This window comes from Orycteropus afer, unplaced genomic scaffold (assembly GCF_000298275.1).
Source record: "Orycteropus afer afer isolate SDZICR_OR568_19922 unplaced genomic scaffold, OryAfe1.0 scaffold00038, whole genome shotgun sequence".
NCBI lineage: Eukaryota > Metazoa > Chordata > Mammalia > Tubulidentata > Orycteropodidae > Orycteropus > Orycteropus afer.
Window position 1 is genome coordinate 15,853,617 of NW_006921625.1, and position 22,717 is coordinate 15,876,333.

Below are 22,717 nucleotides of genomic sequence, written 5' to 3' on the forward strand. Positions count from 1 at the left end.
TGGGAGAACGGCAGCTGCGCAGGAAATGCGGGCGGAAACAACAAGGCCGGTGATGGGGAGGGGCCCGTCCAACCTCTCCAGCTGCCGTCCCACCTCATCCAGGTTGCTGATGACGGAGGAGGAGAATCTCCCCGACACCAGCTCGGGCACGAGCTGCTCCTCTCCGTGCCTCGCGGGGGCAGCTGCTGCGGGTTCTGCTTCTCTGGTGCAGGACGTCACTCCAGTGGTTCTGGGCTGCGGTTCTGGGCTGCAGGGCCCCACCAGGCTTGAGGCCCGGGAGCTCTTCAGCACCGATGTTCACCTGCGGATGGCTACGTCCTCAGGCCTGCCATCGGGCCTTCTCTTGCAGAGCAGTCGGGCACCAGCCGGGGAGGTGACGGGTCTGGAAAGTTTCCAGAATCTGTTGTAAGATGTGGATAAGATGGCTGCCAGGATGTCGCCCATGTCCGTGAGGACCAGGAAATGAGGGGGACACCTAAGAGCGTGTACAGATGCACAGGTACTTGCCCAGCCTAGTGACGGGGTGCCTGTGGCCGTAACCTGGGAAAGAAGACAAAAATGGGACTGCTGTCTTTGCTACACTCTTTCCCTGCCAACCCCCAGAAAGAGACCCCTACCATGTCCCCTCCTTGGCATGACATTTTGTACAATGTGTTTCGAAGTACTCATCTTAAAATATTCATCCACCTATCTGGGCTCTGGTGGTGTAGTGGTTAAGGCATTTGGCTGCTAACCAGAAGGTTGGTGGCTTGAACCCACCAGCTGCTCTTCGGAACAAAGATAAGGCAGTCTGCTTAGGTAAACATCTAGAGCTTTGGAAACCCAGAGGGGTTGCTGTGAGTCAGAACTGACTCCATGGCAGTGAGTTTGGTTTATGGTTTCATCCGTCTGGCATTAGAGCTGCTTAGGGGATCCACAATGACCTTGGCAAAGGAGCAGCACATGTTTGGAGGCGAGGCGACTATCCTGCATTTTGCCACGGCCACTTCCGAGCATTTGTATGAGGATGGGCTGGGCTCAGCTGGAAGGACAGATGAGTGCAGGTGGGAGAGCAGTGAGGGCGGCCTCACGGTCATGCCCTCCGCCCCTGCATCCTCCACAGGTGTGGCTTTCAACCTTGTCCTCTCTGGGAGGCGGTGCCTCTCAGTTCATTTGTTTCTATGTGTAATAGGCATTTAATGACTCCACTCTTCCAACTATCTCATTATCCAACATTTTGCATTTACAATAATAAAAAATTTACAATAGTAAAAAATCTACTGTCCAACTATTTTGTACGGTAACAATGTGTATGTGGCCGAGGTGTAACAAACGCCGAGGTGTGAGGTGAGAGCAACACTGGCTGTGACAGTTAAGTTGTGTGTCAGCTTGGCTGGGCCATGACTCTCGGTGGTTCGGCAGTTGTGTACTGGTGCAATTTGGAAGTTATGTGGTGAGGTGATTTGGCAGCCATGTATTGATGTAGTCATGCTCCATTTTGCGAGTTGACATAGTCATTCTCTATTTTCACCTAACACTGCTTTTCACATAATGGCCATGGTCTTTGAAAGCTAACCACATCGGTCACTGAGTAGTGCATTAGTTATGTGCCAACGTGAGCAAAAGTGTGTACAGTATTTGGGATGATAGAAAGGGAGAAATGAATAAGATCCAGTTGCTGCCCTCACAGCCATTTGTGGTTTAGCAGATGTGGTTAGGATCTCTGCAGCCAGAATCTGATGGTTCTCAGTTCAAATCCCAGCTCTACAACATACTGGAATTTACTTAACTGTTCACATGTTCAGGATTCTTACCTATAAAATGGGGATACCAGTGTCTACTGGCATATTGGCTGGTTGGGAGGATTATATGAGACCAGTGCCGGACACACAGTGGGTGATTCACAAATGCTGGTGTCTTGTCTCTGGAGAGGGATAATAGCTGCCTTTTGAGTACTTCCCATGGGCTGGGCATCAACCAGCCTTCATAGGTCGGTACTGTTATCACCATTCACAGATGGGGAGGCACGGGCTACAGGAATGAAATGACTTGGCCATGAACATACATTTGATCAGAAACAGAGTTGGTATGAAACCCAGAGGGCTGTCCCACACCAATGCTCTCAACCTCCCCTTGGTCGGGATCATCCCTGAGGGCAGAACCCTTCCACTGGCGGCAAGCGGTCAGTCAAGCAAAGGGAGGGATGGGCTGAGGTGCCTCCACGCTCTTCAGGAGCCACTCCCGCCGCACCCCCTGTCTACCCTGTCTCCAGAGGGGACAGGGGCAGAGAGAGGCCAAACCCCACAGCCCAAGTGGTTGCACCTTCTGAGGTGGGCAAGATTCCATGACTTCAACAAGCAGAGGCAAAGCTTTTGTGTTTAATGACCATGTTTAATTGCTGACGTCATAAAGGATAATTAATTCAGAAAAAAAAAAAAAAAAAAACCCACCCCAGCTTGATTAGGTAAACTAATTTGCAGACTCATAGGATGGCCGAACTCCACCCTCTGCAGGGCTGCAGCTCCCCATGCCCTCCAGGAGCACCCAGGTGCCCAGGTCGCCCACCCTCAGCAGGGTCCAGAGGGCTGTGGCCTCGAAGCGCCTCATCTGTTAGCTCCAGATAACCATATGGCTTACTCCCTCACGTCCTTCAACTCTGTTCCAACGTGGCGTTCTCGGGGGCTCTTCTCTAAGCACTCACTCCATTTCGAATGGCAGCCTCTATCCTTTCCACCTCCCCCTCCTCTCCCTCCTTCACTGTTCTCCATACTGTTTAGGCATTTGTTCCTTGTCTGCCTCTCCAGTGTAAACTCCATTGGGGCGGGGTTTTCTGTTTCATTCATCACTGGACCCCCAGTACCTGGAATAGTGCCTGGTACATCCGTGAGTGTGTTGAATGAATGAATACGTTCATTTCACATTTCTTGAGCACCTACTTCATGCTGGACACTTGTGGGCAAGGGGAATACAAGGAGGAACAAGCAGGGGCCTTGTCTTGTAGACACTCCCGGTCCAGAGGGAAGGAAAGCCTTCAGCTTGGCTGGCCACCATCCCTGCAGACACAGCAAGGCCGTGATAGATACACACAGCAGGGCTTAGGAGTGGAGATGTCACAGTGGTTAAATCTGCCATCTGAAACCTGCTTTGTCCCATGGGGCAGGACAACTTGCCAAGAGAGTGGGTTTTGATTGCCTATATTTCCCCTTCCCTAGTCCCTGAAGAAGGAGTTCTTGTGGCTCAGGGGTTAAGGTATTCCCCTGCTAACTAAAAGGTCGATGGTTTGAACCCACCAGTTGCTCCATGGGAGAAAGATGAGGCAGTCTGCTTCTGTAAAGATTTACAGCCTTGGAAACAGTATGGGACAGTTCTCTATCCTATAGGGTCATCCTATAGGGGCTCCAGCAGCTATGAGGCTAGGGCCTCAGGGAGCAGGGGTTACAGAAGAAGACCGCCTCCCTCCCAGGCTTCAGTGAAAGCCCAGAACCCCTAAGGAGATCATGGGGGAGTCTGAGGGAGAAGAAAGGGGAAGGGGCAGAGGTAGGCAGCAGACAGGAGGACCAGTGGGCTGGGGTTAGGGCCTGAAGAGTTTCCCGGACATGGGACTTTCAGTGCTGAAACCGGGGCTGTCCTGGGTTAATGAGGACAGTTGGTTACCTTAGTGCGGAGGAGGGAGAGGAGAGGTTCTCTGAAACTGGGAAGAAGAGCAAGAAGGGTGCTGGGAGCCTGCCGTGGAACAGCGGGACCTCAGTGATTTAGGAGAGGCCGGGACCCAGGGCAGCAGCAGAGATTGCCACACCCAAGCTCGGCCTGGTGCCCCTAGGGCCGTCAGGACGCACTTAGGAATGTCAGCAGCAACCATGAGGGCCGCGGACAACGGCAATTACAGGGCGGTTACCCCACAAGGGGCCTTTGGCAATGTCGGGAGACGTGTTGGAACTAGGGAGGGGAGCTACAGGCATCTAGTGGGTAGAGGCTGGGGATGCTTCCAACCATCCTGTAACACACAGCCCCTCACAAAAAGAATTATCCAGATCAAAATGCCAGCAGCGCCAAGGTTCTTGAGGAAACAGACAAACTGAACCCCAAACTCCTGCCTCTTTGCTCATCTCCAGGATCCTCCCTGTAGTCTCTGCACTCCTGTAACCGTTGTCCCCTCAAAGATGACCCCTGAGCTGTCGGTCCCTCTGAAAGGTTGGGGGGTGGGGCTTGACCTCAGCCCCCCTTCTTGCTCGCAGTGACTCCCTCTCGAAGCCTTAGCCTGTTCACCTGTCAGGTGGGACAACAGCAGCCCCTCCCTCATAGGGCTGTTGTGACCGTTCGATAATGCATAAAAAAACCAAACCAAACCCATCACCGCTGAGTCGATTCTGACTCATAGTGACTCCATAGGACAGAGTACAACTGCCCTGTGCGGTTTCCAAGGCTGTAAGTCTTTACAGAAGCAAACTGCCTCGTCGGTCTCCCTAGGAGCAGCTGGTGGGCTCAAGTAGCCAACCTTCTGGTTAGCAGCTCAATTTCCTAACCACTGTGCCACCAGAGCTCCTTGTAACACATATGAGGCATTACCATCTCATATAACACGCCTGTATCCTGACACAGTCAGTAGTAAGTGCTAGGAAGTGTTTAATCATGCCACTGTTCCTATTTTGCCGGCCCACCACGTGTCCCTGCCTGTATCAGCATTCAAGTGAGTGAGAGCAGCTCTGAAAGAAGCCTGGTGCGGTGTAAGAGCCCTGCTGGAGCTCGTGGGTCCATTTATAAAGTACGTTGCAGCAGACACCGTGGTTGCTCACTCAGCAGCCACCCTGCTGCCCCTCCTTCCCTGATTTTGTTTGGGCAGCTTCTGCTCCCCCCCCAACTTAGAGGTAGATCTGGATTGCTGTGGCCACTTGTGGGAATCCAGTGCCCCTGCCAGGGCCTATCTTGGGGGTGGGGAGAGGACCACGGGGGCTTCCGGGAAGAGTATCCCTGCTGATTCTGACACCCCCAGGACAAGCCGGCCAGCCCTCTCTGTTAGGTGTGGTGTGTGCACAGGGGATGTGGACCATGGTGGCCATCTCATGACTCTGAACCTGAACCTCAAAGCCATAGCTGAGTTGCACACTGACCAAGCCCTTGAGCTGCCCTCCCACAGGACTTTCACTTGTGAGGTGATAAGTTTAAGCCAATTGGGTTTACTGTTCAATCAGCTGAAGGCATCCTGGCTGCTACTTACTTGAAGGGCCTCAGCTGACCCTGAGAGGCAGGCCTAGGAGGGCTTATAGACTAGGAACAAGGCTCAGAGGGGCGATGTCCCTCACTGGAGGGAGCCAGCCTGCAGATTCCCTGGTGGGTCCCTGGGGTCCACCCCTGCTCCAAGTGGGAGAGGACACAGGGTGCGTCCCGAGGGTCAGTATCTTCTCTCTTGAGTGCAGAGAGGACCCAGTCCTCTTCAGTGGCCAAGAGAGGAAGCACTGAGTGATGGGCCCCGGTCCTGGCGAAGGCTCCCGTGCTGTGCCCAGTGGTCTCCTTGTCACCCCCTTACCCTCTCCGGTCCACCCTGGCCAGGACAGCTGTGGTGACCCTTCTGGGATACTAAGCGACCGTGTCCTTGCCTTGTTTCACGTGCTCTGGAACTCCCCACTGTCATCAGGATAAACCCAACTCCTTAGGCCCGGCTTGCAGGTCTCCCACTGTCTGTCTCTCAACTTTCTTCACCTCCAGCTCAACCTGTGCATAAAGCCTGGCATTGTTCCGCTACAGGCCTTTGTTCGTGCTGTCCTCGTGGCATGCAGTCTCTTCTTCACGCCCCCTTTCCCCCACCCTGCAACCCCTGCTCCCCCACTAAGACTCAGCATGGCTGTAGCCCCTCCAGGGGGCCTTTCAAATGTGCTCACAGCTGCCCACACTCTCTGCTCCCGGAATACCCTAGCATATCACGCTTGTGCACTAACCACATTGTGGTTGCCCCTGATGGCGTCTGTCTTGCCCAGGGGCTCCGTGACAGCCTGATCGTATGTGCTCTGTTCACTGCCGGGCAGCCATGTACAGTTGGCAGTGTGTGCTTTGCACAAGTCCCTCAGCCATGGGCCAAGAAAGGCCGGGCTCTTGGCCATACCTGGCTCACTGGGACCTATGCCTGGGCATGGGGTTGCACCCTCCTGTTCACCTCTCTTCACCTGGAGGAAGGGCAAGGCAGCCCTGCTCACTGCTGCATCTGCTGCACTGGGGCAGTGCCCACCATGCACAGTTGGCCTGGCAGAGGAGGTCCTCCACAACTGTTTCGTGCACTAAATGAGTGAACATCCCAGCATCCCCATCATGGAGTTCCCAGCCGCCTGCTTCCCATTGGTCTCTCTCCTAGGCAGACTATGGTTTGCAGGCAGGAGGAGGCCAGAAGGCAGGTATGCCTTTATCCTTGCACTTACCCACGGTGGTAAGGACTGTGCAGCAGAAAAAGAGCTCAGGAAGGACCAGTCTGAGAACCTGGACAACCCCTGGGGCTTCACCTTCTTCAGCAGCCATGGAGAGTCTGCTTACTGCCTTCCTCAACTTGAGAAAGAGACTACCAGGGTGAGTAAGCACGTGTCCTGCCCTTCAAGACAGGTCCCACCCAGACAAAGGGGATGGAGTTTTCCCAAGTGAGTGACCAGCAGCCCCCATGTCCTGTGCCTCCATCCACACCACCTCAGAGCCCTCCATCAAGATGTTTCTACAAGTGAGCTACTGCCTCTGGTCCCTGCAGGGATGAGGCCACTGAGAAGGGCACCCAACTGAGCAGCCCATGGGGTTAGGGGTCTGTGGGCAGAATTGCTGTGCAGCCCTATGAGGCTTTAACTTGTCAGCCCTCTGTTTCCTTCACTTTGCAAAAGGAAAGTGCTATTTCATGTCTGTCACAGGTTCTTGAGAACTGAAAGCAAAAGGCTTTGATGAAGTTCAAGCTGTCATATGGATGCCAACTGTCCCCACTCCTGCAGGTCATTAAGCCTGATGGAACTGGGTCATCACACTCAGACCTGTGGGCACCAGCTGCCTAAGGATCCCTCTTCCAGGGCTCCAAAGTCTTGGCTTCCAAGACATCGCTCCCAGGGCCAACAGAACAGGACTGGGCCCTGAGTTCTCAGGGAGGTTCCTAAATGGTTTTGTTGGGCTTGGGGATATAAGAAGTCACCCACTTGTCTCTGATGTGACAAAAGAGAATGCCACTGAATCTGGCACACGGTAGGAGGTCACTACTTCTTTGAATGGCACCGGCTTGAGTGTCTGGGCACCTGCATGGAGACCTAACTCTGACCATGATTAGATCGGGTAGCCACAGAGAAGAGGCTGCTAGAAAGTTTCCCCATCTGGGAGGTACCACAACACAATGGTTAAGAGCTTGGGCTCTGGAGTCCAGCTGCCTGGGGCTGAACCCCCAGCTCGACTGTGTAGTTGTGGCTTTGGGCAGGCAGCTTCAGATCCCCCATGCTTCAGGTTCCTGATCTATAAAAGGGAGACAGCGATGCACACCCGCCTCATAGGGTAGTTGTGAGGGTTGAGGGACGCAGTGCATGGAAAGTGCTCAGCTCAGGGTATGCACTTAGGTCCACTGATTGAACATAACAGTCTCTGACAAAAATTGGGCAGAATGGAGGTCCAACTAGCTCTCTGTTTCCCACACCATGTTATGTATAGAATCATCTTGGAAGCTTTTAAAAATGAGTGTCCCAGGCCAATCTTGGAGATCCGATTTAGAGGGTTTGCAGCAAAGCCTGGGAATGTGTGCTTTAAACATGCTCCCTGGAGGATTCTGTCATGTGGCCTGGCTTTGAAAGCCCCACACTTGATGATTGTCTGGGACCCTATGATGGCTGGGAGTGTCCAAGCTGGTGGTGATAACATGTCCTAGGTCAGTCAAATAGGTGTGTGTCCATCTGCCCTAAATGATGCAGACAGAGGAGGTAGGGCCCTCCATGGAGGGGAGACTGTGCCCTTTGACCAGGCTCCAATCAGGCTCAGCTGAAAGACCCTGTTCACAAAGCAAGGTCTAGCCTGTGGGAAGAGCCACGGGCAGTCGCACTAAGGGCCTGCCACCCTGAGGCCCTGCCACACTGAGGGGGTCCACCACACAGAGGACCTGCCACACTGAGGGCTCACCTTCCTGAGAGCCCACCGTCCTAAGAACCCACCACACAGAGGGCTTACCATACTGGTCTAAACAGCTGGGGGAGGGGGCCTCCCAGACCCTGTTCTCCCCATGACTGTAGAATACACCCTTGCAAGCTTCCTTTGGGGAGCAGGGCAGAGAATAAATAAGTGACTAAATACAAGTGAAAATGAAAATATAATACATTACAAATGAGATGCAGTAGGGACATATGTAAGGTACCTTCTGCTTTCCCAAAAGTCTTCATGTTCATGATCTCTTCTGCTTCTCACAGGGTCCCTATGACTGGCAGGCCTGAACTTGTGGGCCCCCTTCTCTTCCACAGACTAAGACACAGAGAAGCCAAGGGCACTGCCCCAAATCACACAGCAACCAGAACTAGCACCAGGTCCCCAAGTACTTCTCACCTCCCTCCTCTCCCCCCAGAGTCTGACCACAGAGAACACTTTAGAAACAGAAAGTGGAAGGGTAAAGGAGACAGGCTGCTTGTCTTGGGGTCCAAGCTCAGCTGGGACCATGCCTTGAATTCTAGTTCCTGCATGCCAAGCCGTGGGCCGAGGCAGTCATTCTGAGGAACAACCTAGGAACCCCAGGCCCAAAACTCAGCATCCAACTCACCCCACTCAACCCCAGCAATCCATGCTCCCTAAGCCTACTGGCCTGGGCAAAACTGACAACTGGGAGCTGAGGCAAAGGGACTGGAAGTAGGCCTTCCAGAGCACCTAGCTTATAGTCCTGTTGTTCCTAAACCCTCTCAACCCTTCTTCACAGCAGCCCCTACGGGTCCTTATTCTCCTCATTTTACAGAGGAAGACACTGAGACTCAGAGAGGTGAAGCCACTTGCTTAAGGTTACTCAATGCGGGGAGGACCCAGTCTCCTACAAGGCAGACCTCTGAGAAAAGGCTGTCCTGCCCAGAGTGCCGCCTACCTGTTCTGTTGCATTTCAAGATGTCACAGAGTTTCTCCAAGAACTCCTCAAACTTCTGGCCGTCCGCTCTGAGGTCCTGGCAGAGAAGAGATTGGCCCCCACCAGCGCATAGGTCACGAGGCAGCAGAGGCAAGGGAAGGGCTTGCCTGACGCCTGGAGGCAGTGCCTGCCAGGCTAGGCCGGCCCCTCAGCCTCCATCCTCGCAGATCAGGATCGCCCTGCGCCCTGCGCCCTGCGCCCTGCGCGGGGCAGGATGGAGCGTCTGGCCCTCCCAGAAGAGAAGGAGGGGAAGAGAAGGAGGAGGAGAGGAGTTTCCAGAGAATGGCCGAGCTCCAGCGCTAAGTGCCTCCCCCAGGGCCACGACTCAGCCCGCAGCTCATCACTCATCAAGCTCGGCAGATGGCGCCCCAGCCAGCGCCCCAAATTGCTGTTGCTCCTCCAGGCTGAGGTGCACCAAGGGCCTAGAGCCGCCTGGCAGGGACTCTGCAAAGTGGTTGCTTTGGGTTTCTTGGGGCCTTCTGAATACTAAAACCGCAGACGCGACTCCCAGGTCCGTAAGCCCGACAGCACAGCCCGATATGTGCTTTTCAGTCACGAGACCGCCCTCTGCGTGCATCCTGGGTACTTCCGGGCCTGGTGTCCTGCTCTCCTGGGCAAGCGATAAGTATAACTAGTACGACCAGAGCTCCAGGGGTTACAAAGGGCCTTTAACACAACGGACCGTGTTGTTGTTATGTGCCCACCCGACTCACAGCGACCTCTCCTTGGGTTTCCGAGGCGGTATCACTACGGAAGTAGATTGCCCAACCTTCCTTCCAGGAGTGGCTGGTGGGTTTGAACCGCCAGCCTTCTGGTTAGCAGTCAAGTGCCTTAGCCACTATGCTACCAGAGCTCCTAACAAACGGTGTAGTAGCTGTAATTTTTGGTCCCAGTTTGGCACTGCCAGCCTCTCCGCGACCTCCAGGTGGGCGGAGTTGATACCTCATCACCACGTGAGTTTGGGACCAAGACACGTGACTTGCTTCACCCAATGGGGCCTCAGCAGAGACGATGCGCGCAGAGACTTGAAATTTGCTTCCACAGAGGGGCTTGCTCTGCTGTGGACGCCTCTGGCCCACAGGTAAACATAGAGATACGGGCCCCCACCCTACGGCTTCCTTTCAAGAAAGGACCCTGCGCGCCTTCCAAGAGCCTTGAACTCCTAGTTCCTTCGGGGCTGGTTCGGGCCCTCTTCTCAATGAAGCCCCTGCACGGTGACTGAGCAGGGCCTTGAGGACACACTCGGAAGAGGGAGGTAAGTGCCAGGAAGTACAACCCTCGGTGCTGCAGTGGGTTTCAGAGCTACAACTGAGCAGCTCCCTCCGTCCTAAATCCCCATTGCCCCCTGCTGGCTCTTTCGCTTGTCTCAGTGGGTCATGCGTCAGATGACCCTGAGGGGGCTGAACGCTTTGGTCCCCTTACGCTTTTCAGGTTGGCGGTGCTTGTCCATTCAGACACAGTTGGGCAAAAAGTGCCAAGAGGCACTCAAATGGGTCCCCGAGCTCCATCCATATTCCTCCCCGCCCCCTCCCATTGTGTGAACGCACCCGTGCGTCCTTCTGCTGGCCAAGTTATTACCCCACTAAGATGGTCACCCCTCTCATTGCTTGCTTGTTCCTAAAGTGCCCAGGCAGCAGCACAGGGTGTAGTTCAATGGGCCCCTTGCTAGGCTTCCTGGTGACTGTGTTCCTTTTGGGGAGCGGGACCTCCAGCCCTGCAGAACTCAGAGTTGTGGGGATGGGAGACTGAAGACGTCAGGCCACGCCTGTCCAGATTTCAAGTGTAAGCAGCCACCAATTCAGTGCTTCTTTACTGCCCTAAAGAGGGGAGGGAGAGTGGGAAAGATCCCCAGCCTTAGATAAGCCTGGGTCCCCCACCTCCCATCTGTTCCAGATTCCTAGGTAGGGCGGAGGGAACGAGGCCTGGTGGCACAGTGGTTAAGCAGCTCGCCTGCTAACCAGAAGGTTGGTGGTTCAGATCTACCCAGTGGTTCCCTGGGATAAGGACCTGGTGATCTCTTCCCATAAAGATATAGTCTAGGAAACCCTGTGCAGCAGCTGGACTCTGGCCCATTGGGTCGTTGTGAGTGAGCTGCCTCAACAACAACAGGTGGGTAGGGAGGGTCAGAGAGGGGATAGAAACGGCATAAATGTTTCTAAGTTAAAATTTTATTTTGAAATAATTGCACTTGCAGTAGTAAGAAATAATACATGGAGATCTTGTGTGTCCTTTATCCAATTTCCTCCAATGACAACCTCTTGCAAAACCATAGTACAATATCACAATCAGGATATTGAGATTGATACGGTCAAGATACACAACAGTTCCATCACCACAAGGATTCCTCCTATTGCTCTGTTGTATATATCTCCCACTGCCCCCCTCCCTAACCTCTGGCAACCACGAATCCTGTCTCTATTTCTATAATTTACATAATACTCAAAAATGCTACATTATTTGATCATGTAGTATGTAACCTTTTTCAGTTGATTTTTTTCCCTTTTTCCTATGAGATTTATCTGAATTATTGTATCAGTGATTTGTTCCTTTTCATGACTGAATAGTATTCTGTGCTTTGGATACTGTTTAACCGTTCATCCATTAAAGTATATATGGGTCTGGAAATAGTTTGGGGCTATTACAAATATTAGAGCAATAGGCTCAGGTATAGTAGGGATCATGAGGCTGGCACAGGACTGGGCAGTGTTTCATTCTATTGTACATAAGGTTGCTATAAGTTGGAGATGACTCGACGGCACGTAAGAGCAACAACATTGCAAATAAAGCTGCTGTGAACATTCGTGTGCAATATGGGGGTGATGAACATAAGTTCTCATTATTCTAGGATCAAGAGTGCAATTGCTGGGTCATATAGTCATTACTTGTTCAGTTTTGTAAGAAACTGCCAAGTCATTTCCTAGAGTAGCTGCACCATTTTAGATTCCCATCAGCAATGTCTGAGTAAGCCAGTTTCTCCACATCTTCATTAACATTTGGTATTATCATTAGTTCTTATTTTAGCCATTCTGATTTAAAAAAAAAACAAACAACTACTCACTGCTGTCGAGTTGGATCTGACTCACAGCGACCCGTCCTTGGGTTTCTGAAGCAGCATCACTATGGGAGTAGATTGCCCAGTCTTCCCGTTCTGATAGGTATATAATAATGTCTGATTGTGGTTTTCATTGGCATGTCTTTAGAGGTTAATGATGTTGAATATCTTTCCATGTGCTATTTACACATGGAAATATGTATCTCTTCTGTATATCTTCCTGGGAGCTCTGGTGGCATAGTGCCTAGTTAAGACTGCTAAGCAGAAGGCTAGTGGTTCAAACCCACCAGCCACTCCTTGGAAGGAAGATTGGGCAATCTACTTCCATGGAGATACTGCCTTGGAAACCCAAGGAGGGGTTGCCGTGAGTGGGATCCAACTCGACGGCAGTGAGTTTGGGATTTTTTTTGGTTATGTGTCTTCCTCAGTAAAACGTCTGTGTACAACCTTTGCACATGTTCTTATTGGGTTGTTTGTTTTTTCACTGTTACCTTCGAGAGTTCTTTGTAAGTCGCAGATACTAGTCCTTTGTCAAGTATGTGTTTTGCAAATATTTTCTCCTAGTCTAGCTTATCTTTTCATCGTCTTAACAGGAACTTTCTCAGAGCAAGTTTTTAAATGTGATATACTCCAATTTACCAGTATTCTCTTTATGGATTGTGATTTTGGTGTCCAGTCTAAACACTTTGCCTGACCCTAGATCCTAAAGGTTTTTCTCTTTTTTCCTAAATGTTTTATAGTCATAGATTTTACATGTAAAACCCCAATACTTTCTGTTCATTTTTGGATGAGGAGTGTGATTTTGGTAGAGCTTCTTCTTCTTCTTTTTTTTTTTTTTTTTTTTGCCTCTGAATGGCCCCCTGCTCCAGCATCATTTGTTGAAAAGGCCATCTCCCCCCATTCTAGCCCCCCCCCAACTGAATTGCTTTTGCCCCTTCATGAAGAATCTGTTGAGTGTATTTGTATGAGTCTATTTCTGGATACTCTATTCTATTCCATTGGTCTCTGTGTTTACCTCTTCACCAACACCACACTGTCTTAATTGCTGTAGCTATGTAGTAAGCCTTAATATCAGGCAAAGGGATCCCTTCCACTTTTTTCTTCTTTTTCAAGATTATTTAGCTATTATAGTCTTTTTTTCATATAAATTTTAAAATAATTTTGTCTATGTCTATAAAAAAACCTGCTGAAATTTTTATAGGACTTGCATTAAGCCTATAGAGCAGTGTGTGTGTGTGTGTGGGGGGGTTGACATCTCTGCTACAGTGAGCCTTTCAGTCCATGAACATGGTATGTCTCTTGTGACCATTCCTTTTAAGCAACAGCTTAGTGTGCCCCCATCATTCTTTATTCAAGCCAAGAATCTGCACTTTAAGGTAAGATACTATCTTAATCATCTAGTGCCACTATAGCAGAAGTCCCACAAGTAGAGGGCTTTAACAAACGAACATTTATTTTCTGAACAGTTTGAAGGTGAGAAGTCCGAATTCAGAAGGCTGGGTCTTGGGGAAGGTGTCCTCTCTGCAGTGGCTCTGGAGGAAGGTTCTTGTCTCTTCAACCTCTGCTTCTGGGTCTTTGGAGATCTCCACGTGTCTTGGCATCCATCGTACCCCATCTCTTCTGTGCTATTTTTTAATCTTTTTTATATCTCAAAAGAGATCAACTCAAGATATACCTTATACTAATCCTGTCTCATTAGCATAACAAAGACAACCTATTCCCAAATGAGACTATAACCACAGGTATAGAGGTTAGAATTCACAACACGTATTTTTGAGGACATAATTCAGAACGGATGCATAAAATCACTTGTTATTTTCAATATAATACATCCTAAGGACTGTTTAATGTGTTTGGGGGTAGTGTTAATAGATAAAAGCATTAGGTGGTGGAGGTCTGAGAGTGTATTTATACTCCTTGTTTTTCAAAAAATATATATTTCAAGCATCTAAAATAGTATAGAGAAACAAATGCCTTTGTATCCATAACCCGTGATGATGGGTATTGTTATCATGCCCCGGGCCATCTGGAGACAGGGATCCAGGTAGTGAAGGGCCCTGTGAGGGGCGACAGAGTGAAGATGTGTGTGCTCCAGCTCACTAACCAGATGATGTAGTTGTTTGTCATTCAATGGGTTTGTCTCCTCAGCTGTGGTTTCTATCTAAACGTTCCAGTCTTATCTCAGGTGTACAAGACTCACTTGGCTGCACTTGGGCCAGCATGCTGGTGGCAGCAGGAATGGGTGGGAACCCACAAAAGAAGGGGAATCTTGTCAGTAAGTCAGAGCCGTGTGGTCTGTCCCTTCCCACTGTCTGTTCTTCCTCCGAGGTAAACTGAGTTTCTTTTATTTAAGAGAGAGAGATTTTCCATAGCCCCATAGGTTATCCAGGGAGGAAGGGAAACAGGTTAGTGAGTAGATGAAGTCCTCTCCTGAGGGCTACCTCTTCCTGAAGCCGACATCTGTCCCCCGCCAGTGATGTTCCCCAAAGAACACCAGTCAGCCAGCCTCTGAATGCGCACACGTGTGATCTTGAACTTAGTGTTCAGGTGGCAGCCTCAGCGGTAGGAGTTCCCCTGGGAGGTCAGTTCTACAGTGTTCTGGGTGTCATTCCTGGAGGACCAGCCTTGAACCTGCTCCTCTGGCCTTTCCAATGTCTGAGAGCACCCGCAAACCCATATAAAATCCCTTTCCTCTTAAAATGTCCCGAGTAGGTTATTTCTTGTACTGATTCCTGACTCATCCATTCAGTACCCCATTATTGTGAAAATTAAATGAGATAATGTACAACGCTAGGATACCTCCGGATCCCCAATTTGTGCTCAATAAAAAGTAGCTATGGGGGCAGTTCTCCTCTATGGGGTCCCTATGAGTCAGAATCAACTTGGTGGCACACAACAACTACAAATGACTAGCATTATTACTAGTATTAGGGAACCCTGGTGGCACAGTGGCTAAGCTCTTGGCTGCTAACTGAAAGGTTGGTGGTTCAAACCCACTTGCAGTTCTATGGAAGAAGAGACCCGGCAATCTGGTCCCATAAAGATGATAGCCTAGGGAATCCTATGAGGCACTTCTACGCTGTCATGTAGGGTTGCTGTGAGTCGGAATTGACTCAACAGCACACAACACCAACAACATGGCTGATATTAATAATGGCAATAATTGTTCATTTGTGACCTAAATTATTAAAATGGTATCAGAGTTCTACCCTAATGTGGGTAGGTTCTACTTACAATGTCTCTTTTAACCATATTGTGGCAGAACCTGTACCTCCTCATGCTTTTCTTAGAACAGTTCTAAGCCAACAACCATATGGTGAGTACTGGCTACCATGCTGGGAAAAATGGCAAAAGTAATAAATGAATAATAATTTCTTTGGACTTCTGATATGCTAGGCCTTCTGCTAGGCAAGTCAAGACAACTTTATAAGATGGGTGTCATCACAGTCGTTTTACAGAGGAGGAAAGTGAAGCTCAGAGAGGGCAAGTGATTTGTCCAAGGTTGCACAGCTAGGAAGTAGCAGACCCTGGCTTTGGACCCAGGGTTCTGTCTTTCCCATTTTATCACAGCTGACTTCTGGGTTTTTCGGTTGGTTGGTTGGTTTGGGTTTGTTCAGTTTGGTTTGGTTCGGGATCAAAGTGAAGTGTCAATGTTCACAGCCCGTGTAGCAGAGCTCTTCAGATTTCCATCTTCGACTGATGCTTAGGAACCTGTCCATTGCAACCTAGTCTTTCTCCCAGAGGATGGAGGCAGGGAGATACAAGCAGGATCTTGAACTAAAAGCACTGTGTGCCTGTTGGCTGGCTGCTGTCAAGACAGGATGTTCTCCCCCGAGGAGTGTGAGGGAGCAGTGGAGCCTTGAAGGATGCCTGCTGCTGGGCCTGGGCGGCTCTGAGAGGAACCATCACCACAGAGGAGGCAGGGGCCCAAAGCTCAAATGGGCTCAAAGAGCTTTTCAGTTTCTCCCAAATAAGCAGTGAGAATTCTGGAGGATAAGCCGGAGCCTGGGCCTGGAGGAGGCAACAGTTTATTAATTGATTCAATTTGGGGCCTATCTCTTGCTTTCATTAAGGGGCATTAAAATGTCACAATTGGATAATAAGGCACACAGACTAGAACAAAGTTTACTGGAAAGTCTTGATTTGGGACCAGCCAACTTCTTGGTACAGAAGGATCTCTGAGACAGCTGAGTCAGACCAAGGGGTGGTTGGGGGGGCATCCTGTGTAGCCTGAATAAGTGGGCTGTGGGGTGGACAGAAAGGAACAGAATTTCTGGGTAATCTCCCTGGTGTATGGCTCTTCTGCATACTGGCCATGTGACCTTGGACAAGCTACTTAGCCTCTCTGAGCCTCAGTTTTTTAATCGTAAAATGGGCGTGATAGTACTTCCTTCACAGGGTTATAAGGTAGAAAATGAGGTCATGCATGTAAAATAGTTAATCGTGTCCCTGGTATGTAATAATCACTCAGACATTCTAGCAATTATTAGGGACTGTGATCCCAGCCAGCGACCCCACTTGCCTCCCTCTGCATTGCTGTTTCTCATCCATGGCTGTTTATCATGGTTGCCTGAGGAAGCCTCAAGGCCCGTCAGAGCCAGGTCTCTGCCCTGGACCAATGGAATCAGTCCCTAGGACGTTAATCATTATGATAACGTAATGAGCCAGTTCAGTAGATGTGCAATAGAAGAGGAAGCCTTGAAGTCAGCTAGACCCGAGCGGGAAGCCTGGCTCTGCCGGTCACTGTAGCTGTTGTGGTTGCTGCCCTGGACCCATGCTGACCCATGCACAGTGGGACAGAGCGCCACCTGGTCCTGTGTCACCCCTGCGATCGGTTGCAGATGGGACCATTGTGATCCCCTGGGTTATTGTGGGGGATTTTCAGAAGTAGAGTGCCAGGCTGTGTAGTCGGTCTCAGTCAGGGAGTGCTGGTGAAACCCGTGCAGCAGCGTGTAAGCCTCCACTAACTGACGGGAGGTGGCTGTGCATGAGGGCATTGGCTGGGAGTCGAACCTGGGCCTCCTGCATGAAGGTGAGAGTTCTGCCCCTGACCCCCACTGCCCCCATCCTTTAAGCATTACCAGTTGTCGTCAAGTTGGCTCTGATCATGGCAATCCCACGCGTGTCAGAGTAGAACTGTGCTCCTAGAGTTCTCAGTGGCTGTTTTTTCAGAAGTTGGTGGCTAGGTCTTTCTTTTGTGTGGCTTCTGGGTGGGCTCAAACCTCCAACCTTCTGGACAACAGCCCTGCTGCTCAGGGACTCTAACCGGGGCCCCCGTGTGTCCGTTAATTACGTCTGCAGAGGAAACATGGAGCACACTAAAGTCCCTGCACAGGTTGGAATCATTCTTCCTTGAGATCTGAGTTTTTCGTCGTTAGAGAGACCCAGCCGTTCAGGTGAGCAGAGGCCTAAACGCTGAAACGAGTGTGTGCTCTGCTAGAGCTCTTTCTAGCCACTTGTTCATTTCTGAGAATGTTCCTAGAGATTAATAATTTATGCCACGTATTGCTTCACATTCCTTCAGAGGCCAGGCTAAAGGAGCCTGTGTTTCCAGCTGAGTCCAAGCCTGGCTTCCCTAGGGACATTTCCAGTAGGCCAGAAACATGGCTTCCTGGTAACTGGGGCGTGGAGATTCTCCAACTAAAAGTACCCCACAGTTCAAACTCTTTTGCAGTAAGACCAAGAATATCTTTGATAAAAGGTAAATATAACATACAAAAGTGAGTTTTCAAAAATAACAACCCTCAGCCCCTTGCAGAGAGATCAAAAGCCTTATTGGGGAAAGTGGGTCATGTGGAAGATACTTGTTTCCAGTTCTTCACTCCTTTCCTGTAACACAGGAACCCTGATAGCGAAGTGGTTAAAGTACTTGGCTGCTGACAGGTCAGTGGTTCAAACCCACCAGCTGCTTCACAGGAGAAAGAGGCAGTCTGCTTCTGTAAAGATTCCCAGCCTTGAAAACCCTATGGGGCAGTTCTGCTCTGTCCTGTAGGGTCACTAGGCATCACAATCAACTTGAAGACAATGGGTTTGGTTTGATTTTTTTTAGTGTCTATAATATGAGTTGGATCGACTCGATGGCAGGTAGATTTTTTGGTTTGATAATACCATGAGATAGTCACACCCTCTGCCATGTGACATTGCAGTACCTCCCAATAGAGCAGGCAACTAGGACTTCGTCTCATAGTAGTTGACCTTGGCTGTATGACTTGTGTTGGCAAATGGAAGAGCAGCAGATGTGATGGGAGAAGAGGCTCTTAATGAGCGTGAATTGGTTTGGTTTCTGTGAGAAGACCACTCCCTGGGAGCTGTTGGGTCCAGGTGCATGGAGCTGACCAGAACCTGGGCCTGAAGCAAAGCCCGGACAGCCAGCCTGCACACCTGGGGCTGGTCTGGGAGGACAGAAAAGAACACGTTAGGGATCGTTAGAGCCCAGTGACACTTCCCTGTAACAGAATGTCTCATACTCCCAAGTGCCGCTTGAGCTTGGCATCATTTCCCTTTTAATGAGTCCACTGTGGGGTAGGAGCATCCAGGAGGTCTTGGAAAGTTGCTAAGTTTCATTGGTAAGTCCATTTGTGAACAGATTTCGGCAACCTGGCTATAAATTTGTTTAAAGATGGCCTCTGAGTACCTGAGTGTCTTGAAGGTAGGCATGAAGTGTTAAGGTTGAGCAGCTAAGGCATCTGGTCTGTTACAGGAAGGTGTTCATTCCAGGGATGAGTAAAATGGGGGGGGGGGGGCATTATCCAACCCTTTTATAAATCTGAGTTTACAAGGCCTGAACCTCACTGAAGCCGATCAATTCTCAATCACCTCCCTGCAAATTGAGGTTAGCTGCCACTAGGGGGCAGTGTGTCCAGACCATGGCCTCCTGAGTTTAGGAGCAAAATTATAGAAATCTGGAGTTGGAGGTTCTTGAAATTTCATCATTGAAAATGGTACCAAATAACTCAGACCATTTAACACATCATCAGCCATTTGAAAAAAAAAAAAATACACATATTAAGGACAATATTGGATGGGGAAAAGGAGCTTTAGAAAACATCACATCCAATCCTCTTATTTTACAAGTATCAAAACCAGGCTCAGAGAGGTTCAGTGACTGGCCCGGAACCACTAGCGCCCCAAGTCTGTTGCTCTTTGCGGACCCTCCCTGCTCTCTTGAGCTTTTAAGCGTTCAGCACAAGTCATGTCTGTGTGTTGATACGACTACTTCTTCTCCAGCAGCACTCCCTTCCAACCTGACTGCTGCCCTCAGACTCCCACTCCAGCTGTGTCCAAGCCTGCAGCATTAGCGGAAAAGCCCAACTCTTGGAATCAGAGCTGGCGGTGCAAGTGTGGTGACTGGGGACGGGCATCCACGCGGTGCTGACGCGCTGTCAGAGCCCCCACCATCTGTCAAGCCCTGTGAGAACACACACAGCAAGGGCAGGAGACGTGGCTGACGCCGGCGGTCACCCAGCATCAGCCTCACAGGACCTTGAGAACCGGAGGCAAAGGGGCCTCCCTCAGGGATGACTCAGGTGCCAGCCCAGCGTTGAGCTGCTGCTGATCTGACTGGGGCTAAGGCCGCTCTGAGAAGGGACGCAGAAAGATGCTCCAGAACAAGGCAGGGCAGGTCTCCAAGTCCTCGCTCAGTCCCAGACGTGCACGTCAGTGGGGCCGGGCCTGGAGAGGGGCCGCTGGCCCTTCACCCGCTGCTGAAAGGTACAGGAGTTTCCTTTGTGGCTCCAACGGCCACAAAATCCAAATGGTCACCAGAGGGAGCTCGAAGAATAATTCTGGGTTTTGCTTCCTGGGGCTTGTGGAAGAAGGGAAAAACATGCTGCTGTCTGCTTCCAGCAAGCCCACAGACCAGTAAAAAAACCCTAACATTTTACTGGATTTCTAATCTGTGAAAAGTACAGTGTGGACGGGTGCTAGATCCGCAGATTTTCAGGCGGCCCCTCCACCACAGGTTGTCCCCTTGCATATTTCAGATTCCAGTTATCCCCAGAGGCCCTGACGGTCTGTGCACAGTCCTCTTCCCAGGGAATGAATCCCATCTTCTCCCTCCTCACAGGGGCTCTTCCAGCCAGAGCTCAGCCAAGACTGTCACCTCCAGAGGCCAGGGGTGTTCCAGCCCCACACTCTTGGTCTCCCTTCTCATCTCTAAGCTGCCCTCAATGGCAGTTTTTACTCAGTTTGGGATGGAGTTGCAGGCAGTGTGGTATTCTGCTGCCATGATGAAGTGACAAGATTGTCCCAGGGGAGGACACAGCAGCCGTACGCATGACAGACCCCACCTCAGATGACTTGTACATCAGTAGAGTTGCAATCAAGAGACCTTCCTCCTAACTGCCACGTGAGGATGAGGTCACAACCACTTTTCCCCTCTCCTTGGGATTATTTTGTTCCTGCAGACATTTCCTTTTTTCTGCCTTTGGAGACAGAAAGGTGTAAAGACACAGAGAGAGGCTGTAAAGAGAGGTGGTCCTGGGGCCTACGGGCCTTTGGTTTTCAGGCAGGATCGAGTGGCTGCCCTGTGGAGGGAGGCAGAGGGAGCTGGCCCTGGCTTTCAGGGCTCCTGGTTCAGCACAGACCATTGTTGGGGCCTTGGATTTGAAGGAGGCCAGCTGACTGCTCTAGGGAAGTGGACATGTTTACATGGCGAGATATACACGGGATGTGCCAGGACAAGCCTCAGATAAACACCACGGCATCACAGGAGCGCATGGCTGCCCAGTAATGGCAGCTTTCAGAGGACAGATGTCCCCCGGGGTTCTCCTGGAAGGCCAGCACCTGATTACACAGACAGGCCTTCCTGAGCGGTACCTTTCAAGCACTCACCAGCCGATCGACTTGACCAGCAACGAGCAAGGAGCTGCTGCTGTCCCACACCTTATTTCCTGCCCCTAGGTCTCAAGTGACATTCATAACTCATACCTGCGGTGCACAGTGATGCCCTCTGGGACCACTCAGTTCAGAGGTCCCTGAATGAGGAGGCCACCGGCATTCCCTTTCTTCTCCTCTGTGAAGACCTCCGACTCTCTGAGATGGGGCCGTGCAGGGGGCTGATTCACAGCTGAGCAGGCCCCTTCAGCCATGGGTTTCACTGCCTTGTAGCCCTGGGCCTCCCTCCCCGGCTTCCCCAGCCCCATCTCCTGTTCTCTGTAAGAGATTCTGTGGTTCACAAAGGCTTTCATTTGCATTGTATTTCCCAGTCACACAGACGGGAAACTGAGACTGACCACATCCTGAAGTTTACCGTGCAACAGGAAGCACATTCCAGATCGGCAGAGTGGAGGGTCCCGAGATCAAGCACTCATATTCAACACGTGGCCCTGCCTGCCCTGGGGGACTGTCAAGAGAACTGCGTCAGAGTGGATTCAGGACCACCTGTCCCAGCTCTGCCGCCAGAAGGCTGATACTCTAAGTGAGCTTCCGTGTCCAGTTTCACATCGTGGTGGACATCTGTGTCTTCACCAGCTGGCACACTCAGTCCTCTTTCTGCTGGCAACTTGAGTTTCCTCGGAGGACCACTCTCCCTCATGTGTGTTCTGTACCCACGTTTCACCCCTTCGGCAACGGTGGGCGTGTGACTCAGTCCTGGCCATTTGGATCATTGCTGTCCATTGACCACAGTGATTGGTTGAGGCAAGAGCACGTGACCTAGTCAGAAGCGTTGATACCGCTGCTGTGGTAGCTGAGAGACAGGCACACTCTTTCACAGGCCTTGAACCTGAACGGATGTAGGGCGGGTGTGTCTGGCAGCAATCTTGTCACCATGAGGAGCCTGAGAGAGAGAGAGAGTGGCTAGATAAGAATACATTGGTCCGTGGATAAGCCAGCCCTTAAACCAGCATTCTCCTGGACATCTTTATTATGATACAATAAAAACCCTTTTTAGCTTATGGCAGTTTCAGTTGGCTCAAAGAGTCTATTCAGCGGAACATTGCACCCACCAGAACCATTCATCTTGTTATAGGGCATCCAGTCCATTCCATTTCTAGCCAATGGGCTTTGTCCTTGCCTCTGGTCTCTTACCAAGCTACATGGAAGCTGATTGTGGGTCCTGGCTACTTTTTCCTTGGTAGTTGATTCACTACTTGGATATCAGGCAAGTCTGGCTAGTTTGCTGGGCATTGAAACCTGCCCTCATTTCATGGCTGCCACCTTTGATTGTATAATGATACGTTGTGTGTTCTTCACACCAAGGCCCTTTATGTTTTTAAGAATGTCTTCTAGTCTGCACGTGGAACCTGTCTCCTCATCTACAGAATGAAGAGGATGGCTCAGAAAATCTCCAAAAACCCACTACAGCTTTACCCTTCCGTTACCCGTTTATATGTTTTCAAGAAGTAAAGGAAAAGACCCGTCTCAAGGAGCATGGCTTGTGATCAGAACACAGGAACCAGGGAAAGGCTGAAGGTTCGTGAAAATGTGTATTCTCCCTTGCAGTGACTTCCGACCCAAGAAATGTCTCAACTGGGGAGAAATGAGGAGATTGAGTGAGAATATGTGTCGAGGTGGGCCTGTGTGGGGCATGTATTTCTTTGTCCAAGGCCCCAGGCCTGTGAGTTTACCAGCATCCTGAAGAAACACATTCC

The 22,717-nt window shown here is 50.6% G+C and overlaps 1 protein-coding gene across 1 annotated transcript in view; it reads right to left on the bottom strand.

Annotated features, from left to right (window-relative positions):
• Positions 1 to 22,717, bottom strand: part of KCNK18 (potassium two pore domain channel subfamily K member 18) — a 39,213-nt gene that overhangs the window by 9,422 nt on the left and 7,074 nt on the right. The window contains 11 exon segments of the mRNA XM_007936922.1: positions 3 to 143; positions 146 to 256; positions 259 to 309; positions 312 to 464; positions 467 to 493; positions 496 to 540; positions 6,387 to 6,422; positions 6,425 to 6,478; positions 6,481 to 6,510; positions 9,035 to 9,109; positions 9,112 to 9,187. Of these exon segments, the coding sequence (XP_007935113.1) occupies positions 3 to 143; positions 146 to 256; positions 259 to 309; positions 312 to 464; positions 467 to 493; positions 496 to 540; positions 6,387 to 6,422; positions 6,425 to 6,478; positions 6,481 to 6,510; positions 9,035 to 9,109; positions 9,112 to 9,187 (799 nt within the window).